General features: G+C 36.4%; 4 protein-coding genes and 1 pseudogene across 4 annotated transcripts; all 5 read right to left on the reverse strand.

The window, feature by feature from the left end:
• Positions 1 to 2,609: 2,609 nt before the first annotated feature.
• On the reverse strand, positions 2,610 to 3,582 carry LOC147838774 (hydroxycarboxylic acid receptor 2-like; annotated as a pseudogene).
• Positions 3,583 to 4,356: 774 nt separating this feature from the next.
• On the reverse strand, positions 4,357 to 7,411 carry LOC147838775 (C-C chemokine receptor type 5-like). Its single transcript, XM_087300741.1, has one exon. It carries the CDS (start codon positions 7,321 to 7,323, stop codon positions 6,457 to 6,459), a length of 867 nt encoding a protein of 288 aa, XP_087156867.1. The 5' UTR covers positions 7,324 to 7,411; the 3' UTR covers positions 4,357 to 6,456.
• Positions 7,412 to 13,013: 5,602 nt separating this feature from the next.
• LOC147831832 (G protein-coupled receptor 4-like) lies at positions 13,014 to 14,102 on the reverse strand. The gene is given in 2 exon segments (XM_087302013.1): positions 13,014 to 13,867; positions 13,969 to 14,102. A coding segment is annotated over 1 exon segment (834 nt). The 5' UTR covers positions 13,848 to 13,867; positions 13,969 to 14,102.
• A 1,280-nt stretch (positions 14,103 to 15,382) lies between these two features.
• Positions 15,383 to 16,189, reverse strand: LOC147838776 (G protein-coupled receptor 4-like). The gene has a single exon (XM_087300390.1). The coding sequence runs from the start codon at positions 16,172 to 16,174 to the stop codon at positions 15,383 to 15,385; it is 792 nt and encodes a 263-aa protein (XP_087156516.1). The 5' UTR covers positions 16,175 to 16,189.
• A 3,485-nt stretch (positions 16,190 to 19,674) lies between these two features.
• Positions 19,675 to 20,490, reverse strand: LOC147831834 (hydroxycarboxylic acid receptor 3-like). The gene has a single exon (XM_087300391.1). The coding sequence runs from the start codon at positions 20,488 to 20,490 to the stop codon at positions 19,675 to 19,677; it is 816 nt and encodes a 271-aa protein (XP_087156517.1).
• Positions 20,491 to 21,520: the final 1,030 nt, after the last annotated feature.

A 21,520-nucleotide genomic window follows, 5' to 3' on the forward strand; every position in this document is an offset into this window, starting at 1 on the left:
TTTAAAACACTAAAGCCAAGCCAGATGGAGATCTGGTAAACTCATTCATTTATTTTCCTTAAGCTTAGTCCCTTTATTTATCAGGGGTCACCACAGCAGAATGAATCGCCAATTTATACAGCATATATTTTACACAGTGGATACCCTTCCAGCTGCAACCCAGGACTGGAAAACACCTATACAATCTCACATTCACAGTCATACACTACAGCCAATTTATTTATTCAATTCACCTATAGCGCATGTGTTTGGACTGTGGGGGAAACCATGAGCTTGGGAAAAACATGCAAACTCACACAAAAATACCAAGTAACCTTGAACCAGCAAACCTCTTGCTGTGAAGCAACAGTGCTAACCACTGAGCCACCGTGTCACCCAGATCTGGTAAACTGTAATGGTAAAATGCAAACATAGAAAGGTAATCATTTAAATATTTTATACACAGTTTATAGTTTGCAACTAAACTAGTCTTCAACAAAGTCAAAACAAGAGCAATTAGCGTATAACTGTGTAATAAATAATATACAGCAATCTATAGTCATTAATAAAAGCAATGTCAATTGTGTTTTTTAAGCTTTTGATAATGCTTTGCAGCATTGATTAACATTTAAGTACATTACATATTTATCATCTTATTGTTTGTATGCATTAAACACACTTTATTTCAAACCCTTATGCAGTTTATGATTCACAGTTTTGTATGAATTTCTATTCTCTGAGAATCCAAAAACTTAAAATTGCATTAAAGTAAAAATCGAAATTCGCAATAATTAATTTGTAAGCACACATTGATATTCTTTAGGTGAACAATCAATCTATTCAAGTTAATCCAAAGGGGGAAAGAAGTTAGTTTGGGTCATTTTTAATCAAAGTCTCTGATCATTTGATTCTGTGTTTGGAGGTTTGGTCCATTTCTGAGGAAGTCAGTTTGGCAATTTCAGTCACACTAGTTTTATCCATGCTGGATCAGACCAGCACTCACTCTGATCCCCCAGGCTCTGCAATGGTTGGGGAAATTCCAAATTGAACCAAAACAAACAACTACAATTGGCTTAAGATTGGCAAATTCGGCTAATGCGTCAACCAGCAGAACCTGGGAATTTAAAAAAAAAAACTGTTTTAACCAGTTTTACAATTAGTTTGCTTTGAGCGAATGATGCGCAAAAAGAAAGCCTCGCCCCCTACTCAATATTCCATTTCAGTTGGAAGTAAATCAACATATTGAAATAAAAGTCTCAGCAACTTCCAGTTCATGCAGACATTAAGTTTTAATAATGCCTTTTATGTATATTGATATAATGTAAAGGGATGTGGCAGGAAGGGCATCCGCTGCGTAAAACATATGCTGGATAAGTTGGCAGTTAATTTCGCTGTGGTGAAAACAAGGGACAATAAGGGACAAAAATAATAATAAAGGGACTAAGCCAAAAAGAAAATGAATGAATGAACCCATCAACAACCACCAGTGCCCGCTCTTCAATTTGCGAAGTTCCACCACTGCACACGCTCCCCACCACCCTGGGTCCCTGGTCTGCAGTTCACGATCGTACCCACATGCCCCTCAAAAGGTCTCTGCATGGCTCTGAGTGTAAACATAAATAGTTATGACAGTTTTAATAGGTAGGAATGTAAATTGCTGTCCTGGGAAAGAACCAAGAGCTTCTAAAATGCTCGAACCCTGGGCTCCCTCCCATTATCAGGGTGAGAAGGGAGTTTAAGCTCAGGTAAATCTCAATGAACTCCCCCAACTTACTTCTGGCTATTGACAGATTAAGGGATAGCTATATAGAGTTATACAGCTTACCAAGAGCTCGACTATGGTGCCAATTTGTTATGTTCAATTTACTTAAGTCATGAGTTTTTGGACTGTGGGGTGAAACCGGGAAACCCCACACGAGCATGGGGAGAACAAGCAAACTCCGCACAGAAATGACGACTGGCTCAGTAAGGACTATAAGTGACATTCTTGCTGTGAGGCAAGAGTGCTAATCACTGGGCCGCCATGATGCCCAATCTAAAAAAGGAGGGGGGATTCTTCAAGACAAAAATAACTGAGTTTTTTTTTTGGACAATATATTTATTACTTTTTTCAATTTGCATATCACAACAGATTACACAATTACAGAACAATAATCAAGAAGGCATAGCAAACTTTTTACCCCCCATTCTCCCTCCCAACAACCCATTCCCTTAAAAATAAATAAATAAAATAAAATAATAATAAATAAGTAAATAGATAAAATAAAATAAACAAATAAATAAATATAATAAAAAAGGGGGAAGAAAAAAAAGAAAAGAAAAAAAGGGGGATATGTTTAATTCAGGTAGTCTGTTTAGACCGTGATACTTCCCATATCCCTAAGCTTGTTCTAGTTGTAGTAGACTGTCAACATGTACATTGTACTTTAGAAAGTTATTAAAAGGTCTCCAGATATCTTCAAACACATTTTGTTTTGTTTTTTTGACAATGTATGTGATCTTTTCCATTGACATATGTGATGCCATTTCTAAAAAATAACTGAGTTGAAGTTAAATCCCATTCTTACACAAAGAATAATCTCTGTGGCTATTCAATATACAAAAGATGACACTGGAGTATTGATGCAGTGTTTTTTTGGATTATAAAAGTGGGCTAATCCTGGACTTTACACAATGAATCTTACAAAGAAAATATTGAATAAGAAGCCTAGTACATCATGGTCATTTTAATCTGCAACAAGATTGTATGGTAAATGGAAAGCACAGAAGTTTTCCATTCAGGTGCAGGTAAAGAACAGGCTGCACAAAACTAGCAAGCACATAACAAACCAAAGCAGGTGACCAGACTTCCTGAATATTAAGCTGTGTCAAATTATTAAATAATGCTGCAATAATAATCGGCACATAAAGGATAACCATGTTCACAGTGGTTATTAGAATGATATTAAATGCTTTCCTCTTCATGTGGTTTTCCTCTTTCTTTTTCTTTCTCTCTCCTGGTCCTGACTGCTTCAGAGCTCTGAGAACAGCCACAAGACAAAACAACTGGATGGAGAGATAAACTATAAACTGCGGCATGTAGAACCATGCATGTGCAAAAATGCCAAATGACGTTAAAATAAAAATGCAGCACAAACAAGAGCCAAAAGTAAAAATCCAGGCCACAGCGCAGCAGATCACTCTATATCTGAGAGGTTTGTACTTCAGAAAGGTTACAGGGTGAACCACTGCCAGGTAACGCTCAACACACATCAGACACTGAAACAGAGGACGACCAGTGATGGAGAATCCTATAAAAAAATATTCTTAGGGTAAGGAAACTTGGAAACCAATTTGTAAGTGCAAAGAACAAGCAGTTCAGAGAGACGACAATCTCAGTAACAGACAGATTGAAGACTAAGAACTCTGAAGAAATTCCACTTTTTGTTCCAGTGACGATCAGCCATATAACATAGGAGTGTGTAGGAACACCAAACAGGAAATCGATGAGGTACATACAGATATCCAGACTTTGCATCCCAATGGATGTTGAGTTCATAGATGCTTCAGTTGTGGTGATGTTCACTGTAGAATTATACATCTCTGGATCTGTCGTCTTAGTTCAGGATGCAAAAATATTTATTGCAGCTGTAGTCAACAAGAATGGATAAGATATGTAGACAATTTTCAGAATATCTGGATATGTTCTACCAATTCCTACTTAAACCACTAGAAAAATAATTAAACATCAAAAGTATATGGTTAGTAATATTGAATGATTAAACTTTTAGTTCTGTTCAATTCCGGCAGGCACATGACGTCAACATAAGGCACCAAACTGAGACTTTCATTTTATAGCTTATAAAACATATATGCAAATTAATGCAATATCATATGTAAACAACAAAATTGTTATATGCTATAGTAGCTTATAGTCAAGCCATGAGTCTTGACATTGTCTTTCATCACACCCAATGCGTGTGAACTGCGAGTGAGAGGAAATAAAAGCACACAAGCTTTAAGGTAAAACCAGACGCTCAAGACATAATCTTTAAAATAATGACTTCTATTAAAAATGTTGACAAGGTTTGTGATATAAGAATAACAGCGGGGCATTAATAAAATGCATATTTTCCATGGAGCGATTGATTTGAGTAAGCCTATTTTTTATAATTCTTTTTTCGAGGTTTTCACCTTTATTTTTGATAGGAAAGTAGAGAGAATTGACAGGAAAGCATGGGGAGCAGAGCAGGGCCGGAGTGGGACTCTTTTTCAGCCCTGGAGTTTCAAGCCTCAGACCGGCCCACCTCAGTTCACCACTGACTATATTAAAATAAGGTTATTTCCAATTCAGTTTCTACTTACACTATCACGTCTTTTTTTTTTTTTTTTGAGAAAACAGCTCTTTTAGAACTTCAAAAAAAAAACGAAAAAAAAAACTGTTACACAGACAAGGACCGAACCTAGATTGGCCGCGTCGTAATCTAACGTACTAACCACTGTACCACAACAGCTCTACGTTGAATGGTGACTTATCTAGTTATATCATCATTAACCTGCAGGCTACATCCTGCTCACGAGGCTACGAGAAAATAGATAAAAAGAGCAGAGCTGTGGTAAAATAATGAATAAGAAGGCTGTGGTCAAGTAAATAAATAAATTATTTTTAAAAAGTGTGACTGCTGAGAGCAACAGATTCTGGAACTAGGGACACCGGCCCTCGCGGCCAAAAAACGAACCGGCCCACCGGGAATTCTCCCGGTCCTCCCGATTAGCCAATCCGGGCCTGGAGCAGAGAGAGGGGAAGGATCGGCATAGGACCGCGAGGCGGAATCGAACCCGGGTTGCCGCGAGCACCGGAGTGCATGTGTTCACGCACTAACCACTACACCACTGGTGCCAACTGATTTTTAATTTTATACAGTGTCTGACGTCGGACAGACATTGCATTTGTCACTTTCCAACGCAACCTAAAAACAACCAAATATCAACATATAATTAACTTACAGCTTGACATAGTGGACTTTACCACTATGACGTCTGTCAGACGTTGGATTATGGTTGTTATAACAAATAAATGTCAGTTATTGATGTAAGTATGACGCTGGCAGAAGATGTTTGCTCGACGTTGGATTTTGGTCACTTTCCAACACAACCTAAAAACAACCAATTATCAACATCTATTGATGTTACAGCTTGACATTGTGTGGACATTACTATTATGACGTCTATCAGACGTTTGATTATGGTTGCCATACCTGATGAATAAATGTCCGTAATTGGCGTAAGTAAGACGCTGGCTTCAGATGCTGGCTCGACGTTGGATTTGGGTCACTTACCAGCGCAACCTAAAAACAACCAAATATCAATATCTAATGATGCTACAGCTTGACATTGTATGAACGTTACCACTATGACATCTATTAGACGTTGGATCATGGTTGTCATACCTGACAAATAAATGTCAGTAATTGACGAAAGTATAACGCTAGCTTAATGTTGGATTTTAATCACTTATCAACACAACCTACAAACAATCAAATATCAATGTCTAATGATGTTACAGCTTGACATTCTGTGGATGTTACTACTATGACATCTTTCAGACGTTGGATTATGATTGCCATACCTGATGAAAAACATCAATATGACGCTAGCTTAAGATGTTGAATTCTTGAATTGAATTCTGGTCACTCGACATCACAACCTAAATCTAACCTAATATTAACGTCTTATGACATTGTTTGCTTGTTGGGATTAATTACAGCTCAATCCAGTTTTTATGATACTGAAGCTGAAGCACTATCTTTAACCCAGACCTCTATAACACTATTTCTCAACCACGTTCGTGGAGGTCCTCTAGCTCTGCACATTTCCCATGTCTCAAATGTCAAATCATCAGATGAAAGACCTGTAATGGGTGTGACTGACAATGGAGACATCCAAAACATGCAGTGTTTGTGGTGCTCCAGGAATGTGGTTGAGAAACACTGCTCTAAACATTATCAGACAAACACAGTGGTTTGTTTTCCCATTTTAATAAAGGTATTATTAAGAAGAAATCAAAAAGAGAATATTGTCACCTGAGAAGTAGACGTCCAGTTTCTGTGGATACTTCACAAGTATGTACGTGACTTCATCTGCTACACGTCACATAAAAATATGGAAATATCTTAAATAAATAAAAGCTATAATTCATTGTTGGCCTTCAAAACATTGTTTTAAATGTGATATGAAAAAATACAGTGTTCAGTCGTCTCATATAAGGCAAAATTTTAATAATGAGATTGGAAATGAGGTTTGGTATTTCAGTACATGTTTGAATGGGAAGGGCTAACTAACTTTGTTATATGATTAATAAGAGCAATGAAGCTTTCTGTGGACTCAAACTTCTGAACTGTTGTAAAAATACTTAAAGATATCATTGACATTTTTCTAAAAGTCAAACATAAGACTAATTTGAGAAGTTGTGTTTAAAACTAGCAAGCAGGCTGAAGTTTACATGATGATTTTAAATACAAAATCATGGATATGACGACACGAGTAGGGCAGTTTTCCAGTACGATGCAGAAAAAGAAGAGGATGAAAAAAGCCTGCCAGAAAAAAACACATCATAGAAGGAAACCAAACTGCCTGGACAAAATTATTTGACAAAATGGAGTAGAGTCCTGTGAGACAGAGTGGGATGTATGTGGCAAGCATGTTTACAGTAGTAATTAGAATTGTATAAATGGCATTTTTCTTCATGTGGTTTTCCTCTTTCTCTCTCGTTCTCTCTCCCGGTCCTGACTGCTTCAGAGCTCTGAGAACAGCCACAAGACAAAACAACTGGACGAAGAGGACGCAGAGAAAATGAACAGAGGACAACCACACATATATTATTGTGTCTGAGGATTTCATAAGCATGCAGATGAAACAGGAGCAAATAGTGAGTATCCAGACAACAGCGCAGCAGATCACTCTATATCTGAGAGGTTTGTACTTCAGAAAGGTTACAGGATGAACGACTGCCAGGTATCGCTCAACACAGATCAGACACTGAAAGAAAGGACGACCAGTTAGAGTCAGTCCTGTCATAAAGTTTTTAAATGTTAATAGACCTGGAAACCAAATCATTGATGCAATCAACACATTATTCAGACTGTTGCCTATCTCGGAAACTGAGAGATTAAGGTTAAAAAACTCTGATGCAAGTCCATTCCCTGTTCCTGTGACAATTAACAAGGTAACATAGCAGTGTGTAGGAAATCCAAAGAGGAATGTGGTGAACTGCAAACAGGATTCCAAAATCTCTTGTGGTCCAAAGGACTGAGTAGTAAAGTTTGTGGATGCTCCTGATGAGAAGTTAATTGTAGAGTTATTCATCTCCACTGTGTCATCTTTAAAACAAAGAAATAATTACCTATCATACATATAATATTAATTCGATCAGCTTAATTTTTACAAACATACCCTTCCAGCTGCAACCCATTACTGGGAAACATCTATACACACTCATTCACGCACATACACTACAGACAATTTAGCTTACCCTATTCACCTATACCACGTTTTTTGGACTTGTGGGGGAAACCAGAGCACCCGGAGAAAACCCACGCAAACACGCGGAGAACATGCAAACTCCACACATAAATGTCAACTGACCAAGCCAGGGGGTCCGTTCTTCGTACCTCGCTTAAATGATCTAAGATTATTTGGCAGATCCTGGATCTTTTAATCTTGATAACTGATCTCTCGCTAATTTGGTTCTTCAAACAAGTTCGCGAATTAGATTAGAATGTCTGGATGAACTGATCTGAGATCGCTGCGTGTGTTGTGAAGGACTGATCTATCGATCCTCGAAATCATGATCAGCAATGCAATGATTGGCTGACGGCACAGCAGCGTAATGACATCATCTGAGTAATATTCAATTATCCATGTGAGCAAAATTACATCAAATTAGCAGTAAACGGTTTGTTTAATATGACATGCAAGAACTTTCCACATTTGTTGTGAGCTGCAGGCTTTACACTTTCATTTGTCAAGACAAGAGTATTCATCATGCATTTCAATGCAAATCAATGTATTTAGTTCTACATTTAGAAAAGATTTTCTTTATAATAGTATCCGTTTTTTAATCGGTGTAAAGAATAACTGGTTGTTTACAAAAGCATTTTCATATTGGTAAAGGTGTCTGCAACTTTTGTGAAGCATCAATCACTGGCATATTAACTATCAAAACATGACTGCATAAATGTATTATTGCTTTAAAAAAAAAGTCACATATTGTGCATTTCTATTATACACAATTTCTAAGCGATCTAAAAAGTTCATACCAATAAGTTTTCTCTTAGCACCACCAGATGGCAGTCTTTGTTCATTTCGAGGGTGCAGATTGCATACGTTTTATTAATATGTATAACTTTATTTATTTTATTAATGACTTTAACTTTATATATATATAGTTAAAAATATGTACCATTTTCCCAAGTGTATATAACTACTACTGTAAGAAAATATCAGAATTCGGAACATACTTACTGTATTATCTTTGCTTGAACTGAGCCGATCTAATCCTGTTTATATGAATTGAACCTGCTCCCGATCAGGTTTGACCTAGCAGAACTGTTGCCATGACAACAACTCTCGGATCAGCTTTGAAGAACGAAACGATCCTGGATCATGTCAAATCGTCAATATCCAAATCCAGCTAACTGAGTAATCCACGTACGAAGAACAGACCCCAGGTCTCGAACCAGCATCCTTCTTGCTGTGAGGCTATTGTGTTACCCACTGTGCCATCGTGCTGCCCCTGATAATCATGGCAAAAGGCAAGAAAAGAAGATGCGGAATGTTGTGCTTTTCAAGAAAAATGGACAAACGGCAAGTCAAAGGCAAGCCGGTGTGCCTAGTCTGTGGGGATGCACTTGCAGTAATGAAAAAAGTCAATCTTGATCATAATTACAACTTGAAGCATGCTAAACTCAATAAGCTGCAAGGACAAATGCGCTCGGATAAAGTAAACACTCTTCGGCGGAGTAACAAGCAGCTTTCACAAAACCACAGAGAGAATGTTATTTGTACAAGTTTTGTGGTAAGTGAACAAATAGCTAAAAAAAACTCAGACCTCATTCAGGATGACAGTTGGGGAAAAAGTGTCTTGTTGCTGCTACGGAGCTGCTCGCGCCAGATAGAGTAAAACTTTTCTAGAGTGTAAGTATTTTAAAGAACTGTCGCAGAGCGATTAGGCATAAGACATTGAAACAATACTTCGGGCGTACACTTTGGACAGTTGCCTTGAACTGTGCCAAAGCACGCTTGTCCCCCCTCCCCTCTGCCCCGATGGCCCGCACTCATATTGCATCCGAGCCGAAGCACACTTACATCATCGATGGTGCACTGTTCATTTTAACAGAAGTGCTCTCGCTGAGCACAGCGGAGATTTCTTTAGTTATATCATTTTAGTCGTTTGATATGCAATAACACAGTCAAATATTTTCCTGAAGAGATCACAGTCACAGTCACTTTGATGCTCATAAATAATTATAAAAGTCCTCATGCTGCAGATGTTAGGAGGTTTGCTGAAGGTGCAGCTGTTTTACAGCAAGGAGTTTGCATCTTTAATAAACTACAACAAGTTTGCGTTCATTAAACAGTACGAATGATTAATAAATCCACATGAAACTGTCCGTTAAAAGTCACATCTCGTCTTTAGTCTCAGGCTAAGGCGTGCTTTGCACTCACACTACAAGTGTACCATGCTAAAGCCCAAGTTAATCGCACTCTGGCACATCTCTTCCAACCAGGCCAGGGCCGGCCAACTGAACCACGCCTGAGACTGATTCAAAGCACTCACACTTTTCAAACGAACGGGGAAATGCACCTGGGCACAGTTCAGAGAGTATAGTGTGTGCGTCCTTAATGGCAATGGAAAAAATTTCCATTTTTTCTCGGACCAACGATGAAACAACAGGCTTAACAAATACCACTCAATTAGACATCTTTGTTCGTGGAGTTACTGTCTTTGCAAGCCATGCACAGCACTACCAAAGGTGAGGATTTGTTTGAGCAAGTTGTTTTGGCAATGAACAGATTTGAAGTACCATTTGAAAGTTAAGTGGCCTTGCCACAGAGAAACACTTCCAACCATTGCATTGGAGAGGTTAGTGATATATGAATAATTTAATGTGGGCCCTAAACGAAGTTATAAAAATGTAAATGGCCCTTGATAGAAAAAAGGTTCCCCAGGCCTGATCTAAACCCTGGTGTCCATAAAGTGCACAGAGACCACTAACAAGAAGTAGGACTTGAAACCAAATGGTTTTTAATGCTGTTAGACTGCGAATGCAACACAGATCAAAGGTTTCTAAACAAATTAATAACATGACATGCCACATGATGCATCTCTAAAAAACATGAAAATGTAACAGCCCTCAGTCATTCCACACTTTATATTTAAATTTAAAATGTATAAAGAAAGTACATTAAATTATTAAATATCTGTGTAATATTATCCAGTCAAGTTTATTATAATAATCTCAGTGGCAAATTTTAAGATGGAAAAGATGACCATGGACTATTGATGGCGTGTTTTATTGGATATTCAAAAAAACAACTTCATCCACCAAATGTGGTGCGCGTAATGTTTTTCTGAATGTTGTTTACAACATCTATTTAAACATAAATCTATAAGAAATGCACATTTTACCACTTCACTGAGTAATATTTGATTTGAAAGGCTGACAGATTAGATACTTGAAGAAAATTAGAAACTTAGCTCTACGTAATTTGCTTATCTTATAATGTAAAAGTTAAAAAAAATATGTAAAAGGATCACTGAGAACAGCTTGCTAACATCACTACACTGCAAGATTTCTTTTTATTTTTTGTGTTCATTCTGGAAATCCGGAAACCCCTTAATCTTTAAAATTGCTTTATATGAGACTATATTCACATTAGTGATGCAATGGTCCGGTGAGATGCAAGCATACAGATGTCAGACATCATGTTGATTTGTGAATTCAATCGGAATGATTTACTGACATGTACTGTACGTATGCAAACATCGGGCATCATGCCCAGAAATAAATAAACTAATAAAACTACATAAAAATATATTGCTTAATAAGAGTATTATTGTGTACATATTCTATAACAATTCTCTTAAATAGATTTAATCTAAACGTTTAGTCCTGTTTGGCTCAATTATGTTAGCTCAATCGCATTGTACTTGGTAGGTTAAGCATTAAGTTCAACCTAGACCTCCAAACAGTATTAGATAACCAGAGGTGAAACATTTTGCTTCTTATTAAACGTATAACCAAGAATAAGTAAAATAAACTAAATAATAATAATAATAATAAGGTGTCACCTGCAGATTGAATGTCCAACCTCTCTAGATGCGAATAAATCTCTGTGGTTATTTGTAGACTGACTGCTGTCATAAGAATATATGTGCTGACTTCATCTGCTACACGTCACATACGGACTTTGATATGCAAATATTAAAAGGGAAAAAAGAACAAAAATATATTATTCAATGAGCAATTTTAATGCATGAACTTGACCTTAAAAACATTACTTTACATATGATGCAAAACACTGTGTTATTCAGTCTTCTTGTCCTGGACAAATATTTGAAAATAATGAGATGGAAAATAAGGTTAGTATTTCATTATGTAATTTATTAAAAATCAAACTAACAACAACCACTCATCAAATTAATAGTGTAGCTTTTTATATAATCATACTATGGGCTCTATCAAACACCCAGTGCAATAAGGCGCAAGATGTGTTTGGTGCGATTTGTTGCTACTTTCAGACCTGCACAACCTTAATTTTGACATTTGCACCACATTGTTTAAATAGCAAATCCATTAGCACCACTTTGTGGACTCATGAGCGTGCTGGTCTAAAATAGAGGTGTGTTAAAGCGCATTGTTGGCGCATTGCTATTTTGAGGAACTGACCATTGACAATCTGATAGCAGGTCTAAAGTCTGGCACAGAGCGTGTTCGTTATGTGCCCACAGTATGTTGGTTCAAACGTATGCACATTGCTTTATACACACATGATGTACAGCAATACACAAATACCTTTACATTATTACATTAAAATGTTATAAAAATTTATATTTTCTACATAATTATAAAAACCACTGCCTCCATGCCTTCTTCTTGTATTTTTTCACTTCATTCGTGACATTTAGCATTTGTATAATATTAATATTATTATTTATTATATGCATATTTATATTTGTTTTATTAAAAACATGTTTAGGTTTGTCCACCTGTTGGGTTTTGGAGAGGATGCATCACCATATGGGGAATAAGAATAGGACGTGTGTTTGGATATTGACCACACTTCGTTATTATTGTTTATTTATTTGCTTGCTGGAAATTAGAACTGAATTTAATAATAGTTTTAAAACAAATCTTTGCACTTAACAAATGAAATTAAATATGTAGGCTAATGGATGTCTTCAGTGGCGTGCGTACAACACTCTTTCCTTATCCATGAAAGTAAGAGTAAAGGTAAAGAGAAGGAAAAAGTAAAGAGGCCGAATGGAGGAGGCTCGTTCTTTATGCTTGTGCCACAGATGGTCTGTTTTTATGCTAGTGAAGCTTTCAGTTTTTCCTCTTACAAAGTCTGCCATGTAAATAGCAAATGGGCTATGGTGTGACGCAGCTGACTCTTAAAAGGAATGGAAGATGAGACTCTCATGGGTTTAATGCACGTTATGCTCAAGACACACCTATTCTCATTAAGAGAATAAGCAAAACCCTGTTAGACTGTGCACCGTGGCGCAAAGTGTACTTTTCCATCCTTAAAATACCAAAAGTGGATTCGGACATGGCCTAAATGCTTTTGCACCATGCGCTTTAGACTTTGCGCTTAGATCATTAAAATAGAGCCCTACAACTTTCTGAACTGTTTAAACTTACAAAAGAAAGTGAAAAATGTACGTTTCAGTTATCCGAGAAGTTGGATTTTAAAGGTACCAAGCAGTCTGAAGTAAACTTACTTTTACATATATCCTGGAATTGATAATAAGAGAATAGCTGTGGCAGGTTTTATGAAGAACAAATGAAGGGGAGCTTTCCAATGCGGTGCAGATAAAGAACAGGCTGAACATAACCAGCCAGAATATAACACATCACAGAAAATAACCAAACTGCCTGAACAGAGAGTTCTGACACAATGGAGTAGAGTCCTGTGAGACAGAGTGGAGCGTATGTGATTACCATGCTCATAGTAGTAGTTAAAATAAGATAAAACGCTCTTCTCTTCTTGTGGTTTTCCTCTTTCTTTTTCTCTCCTGGTCCTTACTGCTTCAGAGCTCTGAGAACAGCCACAAGACAAAACAACTGAATAGAGAAGAAAAGGAGGAACTGTATAAAAAAGAACCAAGGATAAAACATTTTGTTTGAGGGTTTCATGAGCATGCAGACCAAACAGACGCAAAGAATGATTATCCAGGCCGTAGCACAGCAGATCACTCTAAACCGGAGAGGTTTGTACTTCAGAAAGGTTACAGGATGAACAACTCCCAGGTAACGCTCAACACACATCAGACACTGAAACAAGGGACGACCGGTGATGGTTAATCCTGTGAAAAAGTCTTTTAATGTTATTATACTTGAAGTCCAAATGGACAACACAATGCACAAATTATTCAGACAGTTGCCACTCTCAGAAATTGAGTAATTGAGGTTGAAGAATTCAGATGCAAGTCCAATCCTTGTTTCTGTGACGATCAGCCAGATAACATAGCAGTGTGTAGGAAGACCAATGAGGAAACTGGCGCTGTGCAAACATATTTCCATAATCTGCTGTGCCACAAAGGATTGAGTAGTGGAGTTTGCAGATGATGCCCATGTGGTGAAGTTCACTGCTGAGGCATTCATCTTCTCTGTATTTGTCTTCTCTGCAACACACAAAAAAAAACATAACAAGGAAAGTCTATCCAAATGCACAAAGCCTATAATGCACAATTCTAGGCAATCGCTATGTATGAGAAAGTCTTACCTCTGATCTGGTGACGATGTCTGTGGGTGTCACCATTCAAAATTAAAGCGCATATTTTCGCTTATAATGTCTTATTACTCGTCAGCATAAATTAAATAAAGACTCATGACAGCTAAACTGGACTCTGCAAAATTAACTGCGAAATTCTGACCAATGTGGGGAACAAAGTGCAACATTGTAACAATTTTAATCTCAGTTTCAGAACAAAACAATCAGTCTACGGGTGTGAAAGCACCCTAACCTAATAAAATTTTGGTGTAAAAATGAACACTGGTCCACAGCCACTTCAAGTAAGCACTTAGCTAAGCTTATTTGAAAGGCTCATGCAATACTTTAAAATCCATAAAAGAACCAAACTACATGTCTGAACACTGTAATTTTTCATCTATTCCACTGCTTTAAAGAATTAAAATGTTTATTGTAGATGAAAAGTTCAGAGGGCACCTAAAGGTTATTGCATCTGAACTCTTCAAGTGGAGTGCTAAACTAAATCCAGTCTGTTTTTTTTTTTTTGTTTTTTTAACGACAACTGCTCTTCAAATTAAATAAAAACCCTGTGCATATAGTCCATTGGCTATACTTCTTAAATAAAGCTTGGTGCTGAAACTTCCAAAAACAGTTCTTACTCTAAGGAGCGGGTTGAGATATTTTAAACTTCCCAGTGGAAGATTTTCATTAAATTAATAGTTTACATTTACATTTACATTTAGTCATTTAGCAAACGCTTTTATCCAAAGCGACTTACAAATGAGGATAGTTGTCAGATACATATTTTTGCTCATAAGAGAATAAAGTTTTATCACCTGAGAATTGAATGTCTGGTCTCAGATGGACTGTATGTTCTCTGTGATCTGTATTGTAGACTTTATAATTATCACAAGAATATCAGTTTATGACTTCACCTTTTACGTAACATAAAACATGCAAATATTTAAAAGAAAACAACAATAAACTTTAAAAGTACAGAACCAAGTAAAAAAAAGCGCACTGAACTTTTGTTAACCTGAAAGCCTGAGTTTTTCTTATTTCTTTGACAAACTTGCATAGAACCATCTTTGTGAGAGATCCTGATTGACCAGTCAGAATGTTTCCACATTGCTTCCACACTAAAATATGAAATTATAATTAATCACCTGAATATCACTTTTCATACAATATTTATGTATTTAAACTGGCTAACACAGGTGCCATTCATTCATCAAGTCATACAAACAAATGCAAATAACCTGACAATTCAAAAGACGACATATGGTCATTGATTTTTACATTTTTATTTTTTATTGGAAATTGGATTGCAAACAGAACTACATCTGATTAAAAACAAATAAAATGACACAAATGTATGGACAAATGGTAAGACAATTGACTATCTATTTTGATTACATCAAATCTTTCAAACATAACAGTATGCAAACTAAAGTAAACACAAGCAGGAGAGTTTTCCAGCACGTTGCAGATAAACAACAGGCTGAACAAAACCAGCCAGCACATAACAAATCACACCAGGAGCCCAAAATGTTAATTTATACCCTTTTGTGAGAAATACAAATATTCCTGAGATGATAATTGGACCAAATGCAATAACCATATTTACGGTAGTTATCAGAATGAGATGAAACGCTCGTCTCTTCATGTGGTTTTCCTCTTTCTTTCTCTCTCCTGGTCCTGACTGCTTCAGAGCTCTGAGAACAGCCACAAGACAAAACAACTGGATGGAGAGGAAAAGGAAGAACAGCACTGAAAAGAACAATGTGTGTACATTAATATTAAACATTAATGTGAACAGGCAGACCAAACAGGAGCCAAAAATGAATATCCAGGCCGCAGCACAGCAGATCACTTTATATCTGAGAGGTTTGTACTTTAGAAAGGTTACAGGATGAACCACTGCCAGGTAACGCTCAACACAGATCAGACTCTGAAACACAGGACGGCCACTAATGAAAAGTCCCTGGAAAAATAGTGCTAATGGCCCGAAAAACGGGACCCAATTTAACAGTGCAAAAAACATTAGATCCAGACATATTCCAATCTCACAAACTGACAGATTGAGGTTGAGGAACTCGTATGCAATTCCACTTGATCCAGTGACGATGAGCCATAAAACATAGAAGTGTGTAGGAAAACCAAAAACGACATTTACGCTGAATAAACAAACTTCAAAAGTGCCCACTAACAAGCCGAAAGGGGTTGTGGAGTTGGACATTTCTTAGGTGGTGGAGTTCATTTCTTCTCTGTCAGTCTGAACACAAACATTTAAGAAAAAAAGCTTGCAGTTCAATGTATATGCTAAAACAGATCACTTGTTCTGCAGTGAAAAACAAAACAAAAACAAATAATGATTAATTTAAAAGAGGAGTTTGTCACCTGAAGTGTGAATGTCCAATATTTCTAGATGTGCATAAATCTCTGTGCTGTTTGGTAGACTGACTTCACTGCTGTCATGAGGGTACATATAAATATATTTTCATGACTGCATCTGCTGCACGACACATAAAACCCCCGATATGCAAATACAGCGCTCAGTGTATAAAAGTACACCTCTTACAGTTCTATAATAATAGGAAGCCATACAATATCATATTTGTGCATATACATTAGATTATTCAGTAATGAAGCCAAATCTGGAGCTTATCTAATAAAATAACTTACGATAATGGTTCAAAACTAGTACAGCCAAATATATATGTTATAGAAAAATATTAAATACAAATTTTAAAATGAAGAAAAATCTAAATCAATTTTGTTGAAATTTTGTAGGTTGTTTTTTTTTTCAATATTTTGTTTTAATTTAATTGTTTTATTTTTCAATTTCTGAATATGTTTGATGACTAAAATATTATTATATCTGTTAAATAAATCTGTTTCGTTTTAATGCACCAAAATACACTTCCTATATTCACTGAGAGATATATTGATAAAAATATTCATTTACAAAATGGGGTGTAGTCAATTATGCTGAGCAATGTATAAAAAAATGTTTCATAAGAACGTAAGCATTGTCAAGGGAACAGTAAATGTTACTAAAACCCAAACTATTTTAAAACAATGATGTTTCTATATTGTAATAAATTGTTTCATAAATACATTTTAACATCAACTTAATTTTTTAACACAAAAATGTATTACTAACATTTATTTTTTATTCCATGTTTTTTATTTATATATGCTAAATGTGAAATGTCAGATGTCTCTGTGAATGAATGGTGCAAATGAAATTCTCCTATGGGGTCAAATAAAGTATATTAACTAACCAACTAACTAGCAAATAAACTAACTAGCTAAAAAAAATAAATAAATAAATATATATATATATATATATATATATATATATATATATATATATATATATATATATATATATATATATATTCATTTATTTTATTTTTTTACAAACTGTTCGTTGAAACCTTCTTTCATGGATCAAAGATGGATCTTCCACAGTTCTTCAAAACCTCATTATTTATACATATTTTTGAGTGTATAACTGGAACTGGACAGTCCAGATGGCAATCATAAACCAACTGATATACAAACTATAAAACAGTTTCACGAGTTCACACTTGCATTCGTTTAAGTATAAAGCATATTTGGCGTGCTCTCCGAGGGGAGGGCTCTGAGCTCGAGGAGACACCCCAACTCAAGTTATTCCCCTTATCAGTAAACAAAGAGGAATTGGTATTCGAACAAAGTGTCTAGCCCGGCCCCAGAACGCTCCCCCCGGGAATTCAATGCAATAGGTAAGGTGACGGGGTGGTGGAGGGATGTTAAAGTTGTGAGATGCTGCAGGTAAGATAGCTTAGGTATATATATAGGGGTTTGTTCAAGCACTGATTTGATAATGGGATGATTGTCAATGACGTATTCGATACTGAAACTTCTGCGCATGCTCCTCCCGAAATTATTTACAAAACATCACTTAAAAAATGACAGTAGCTTAATGATTTATTGTAGTGTTTCTCAACCACGTTCCTGAACGACGACCAGCTCTGCACATATTCCGTGGCTTTTTCTCAATATGCATTCTTCAGCGATCTTGTGTCCTCTTGTTATGTCATCAACAACTGCCAAAGTTCAGTTCCAAAAGTCAAGACCACAAGAACGGAGGACGCATGAAACTTTCCAGATGTGTTTTTGATATGGAGGACGCAGCGATGTAGACTTGAGCACAAAACTCACTCGAGAAGTAGTGGAAGTGTGGCCAAAAAAAGGAGGTGCAAGCGCAGCATTTTATATAGAATATTTATTATTTAAGTTTAGAGATATAACTTATTTGTCTCAGGAGTTTGTTTGGACATTCAGCAGTGAAAATTAAACCACACTGAACTTCAACTCTGTAAACTGGACTGACGCGGTTTCAATTTACTAGAACTTATATGTTAAGCTGCTCTGACACAATCTACATAGTAAAAGTGCTATTAAAAATAAAGATTCAAAGTGAATCACAGTACACTTTGGCCCAAGCCCAATTCTATTTTTGTAGCCTTCTCCCATCCCCTTCCCCTTGGCCCTTAAAACTGAGTGTGAAGGGGAAGGGCTTCAAAATTTTTACCCCTAACAAATGGGACACCACTACAGCACCTGCACACATCATCATATGTCATCGCAATCTCATGCTTCATATGAGATCAGACAATCGCGACTGCTGGAGTTATTTCAGTTGTGCTATTTTTTGGTATTTATCTTCAGAAAATCACTGAAGGCATATATTATCATAAAAATCTTATATGGTAATAATATCATAACTGTCCTATGTATTTACACAGTGGCCATCATCTTTGTAAACACACATAAACAACATGAGCATTATAGCAGACACTGTAAAAAGCTCATTCCCAGCCACTAGACTTTTCTGACAGGGTGTTCAAGTGTCATAGAGCGTCATAATTTTGTAGGACTGCTATACAGAAGTTATTATTATTGATTATAGATGGCAAAATTCAGCTGTTTTTATTTATTTATTTATTTATTTATTTTAAATCATGACAGTAAAACATGAACGTGGTTATGAATATATTAAAACATATACTTGTTTGTTTTAAAAATTAATAATAATGACAAAAAATTCTAACTTGTAGATCTCCTTACTTCCAGGTGCAGCTACTGCTGTTGTAGCTGGTATATGCTGGGAAGTTATATACCAGCTACAACACCCTTAGTTTCGAGTGTGGTCATGAAAAATCTCTGTTTAAAGGGCTATCTACCCCTTCCCCTTAGCCCTACACCTTCAAGTTAGAGAATTTGGACACCCCTACCTCTCGTTTTTCGTGTCACATGAAGGGGAAGGGCTAAAGGGTTCAACTGGGATTGGGCCTTTCTGCGAATTGAAAACTGAAAGTGTATTGTGATGCACTTTCAAGTAAAAGCCTTAATAAAGCCATGTTGGCCAATCATTCATTCATTTTCTTGTCAGCTTAGTCCCTTTATTAATCTGGGGTCGCCACAGCAGAATGAACCGCTGTTGGCCAATCAGAAAGGATTAAAACATCACACACACTAATGATATGAGGCAAAAACTCCAGTCTGAGAGACTAACTTTGCAGTCATCCATACAAAGCAGTTTGAATAGACCTTAAGGTAACAATATGGGTTTTAAACTGTGATTACAAACTGAAGTACAGAGAGTATTCAAAAAGAAAGAAACCTGCTTTTATATACTTCTTAAAATCTAAATCTTGATGCAGTTCAAACGTTTGTCTTGGGACTTTACGAAGAACCAACACATGAGAGTTTTCCAGCCCGGTGCAGAAAAAGAAGAGGCTGAACAAAACCAGCCAGAACAAAAGTAAACACAGAAAGAACCCATAATATCAAATTAAACTGCTCTGTCAGAAAGGTGTAGACTCCAGCGACAATGCTTGGCAGATATGTGATAGCCGTGCTCACGGCGGTTATCAGAATGATATGAAATGCTCTTCTCTTCATCTGGTTTTCCTCTTTCTTTCTTTCTCCTGGTCCTGACTGCTTCAGAGCTCTAAGAACAGCCAAGAGACAAAACAACTGGATGGGGACATAAAGTAGAAACTGCACCGAGAAGAACCACGAATGCACAGCAACCCTAGATAAAAGTAATATGACCAGGCAGCCCAAACAAGAGCCAAGAGTGATTATCCAGGCCACAACACAGCAGATCACTCTATATCTGAGAGGTTTGTACTTCAGAAAGGTTACAGGATGAACCACCGCCAGGTAACGCTCAACGCAGATCAGACTCTGAAACAGAGGACGACCGGTGATGGAAAGTCCTTGTAAAAACAGAACAAATGGAAAGATATTTGGAACACAACTTGAAAATAAACTAATCAGAAAATCCACACTGATACCAATCTCGCAACAAGAGTAATTGAGGTTGAAAAACTCTGCTGTTAATCCATTTGCTGTTCCTGAAACGATGAGCCATATAACATATGAGTGTGTTGGAAACCCAAACAAGAAATTGATGCCAAACAAAGGAATTCGCTCATTGCCTTCAAGCAAATATGCTGTGAAGTTGGTGGAAGCTGATGTTGTGGTGGAGTTCATTTCGTTCTCTTTGGAATAATCACAATGGGAGAAGAGAAATACAAATGAATAGAGTATTCACACTGCAAATGAAAACTTAGTTTTATGTTTGTATTTCCCTTTGATTTGTTAAACATAAAAAGGCCTTCTTTAGGTGTTAAGTGCATTATTATTCACAGTACAATCGACCATTTACAGCTAAAATTGCATCACTAAAAAAATGTGGAACGTACATAAAATGTGGAAAACAATCTATTTAAAAATTAAATAAATCCAGATTATTATATAAGCGTATATGAGCATTGCAATATTCTTATTTAATCTTCACTTAAGCAGCACATAAAAAAGAATTAATAAAGTTTAAAAGAGGGGTTTATCACCTGAAGAGTGGATGCTCAGACTCTCTGTATTATCTCTGCTGGTGTTTTGTAGACTAGCTTTAAATCTGTCAGAATAATAGCTTTATAGATGACTGCATCTGCTTCTGCTTCATATGCAAATGTATAGAAATAAGTAAATGAGTATCAGTTACAGACCAAAAAGATAGATGGATTAGATGAACTTTTTTTTTAAGTGAAACAAGTTAAATAAACAGTGGAAAAGTGCAATCGCTCTGGTATTTTAAATTCATTGCGTACATTGATCAATGCTAAACTTTGTAAATCATGTAGCTGGATTGGTAAAGCATTGTGTTGTGGTAGGCTTGTAGGCCTATGTTGTAAGAGGGGCTTGGGAAGACACAGATCACGATTTCGTGAAGTACGATGCGATCCTGGATTAACATTTATGTTGATCCTGGAACATAATTTTTCTTTAAAAATGTAATCCATAGCTATTTCCTACCCCTAAATCCAACTATAACAGTAAATTATTCCTAATATATCAGAGGGGAATAATAGTTTTACAACAATCCACTGATTAAACCTATCCATAATCCTAAACTTAACATAAATGGTAAACATATCCCTTAATTCTAAATGGCTGATTGGAATGTTGTTTCAGGATTAAATGTTAATCCAGAAACATGTTTTACTTGGTGAAATCAGATTAG

The sequence above is a fragment of the Danio rerio genome, chromosome 21 (genome assembly GCF_052040795.2).
Source record: "Danio rerio strain M-AB ecotype USA chromosome 21, GRCz13ab, whole genome shotgun sequence".
Classification (NCBI taxonomy): Eukaryota; Metazoa; Chordata; class Actinopteri; order Cypriniformes; family Danionidae; genus Danio; species Danio rerio.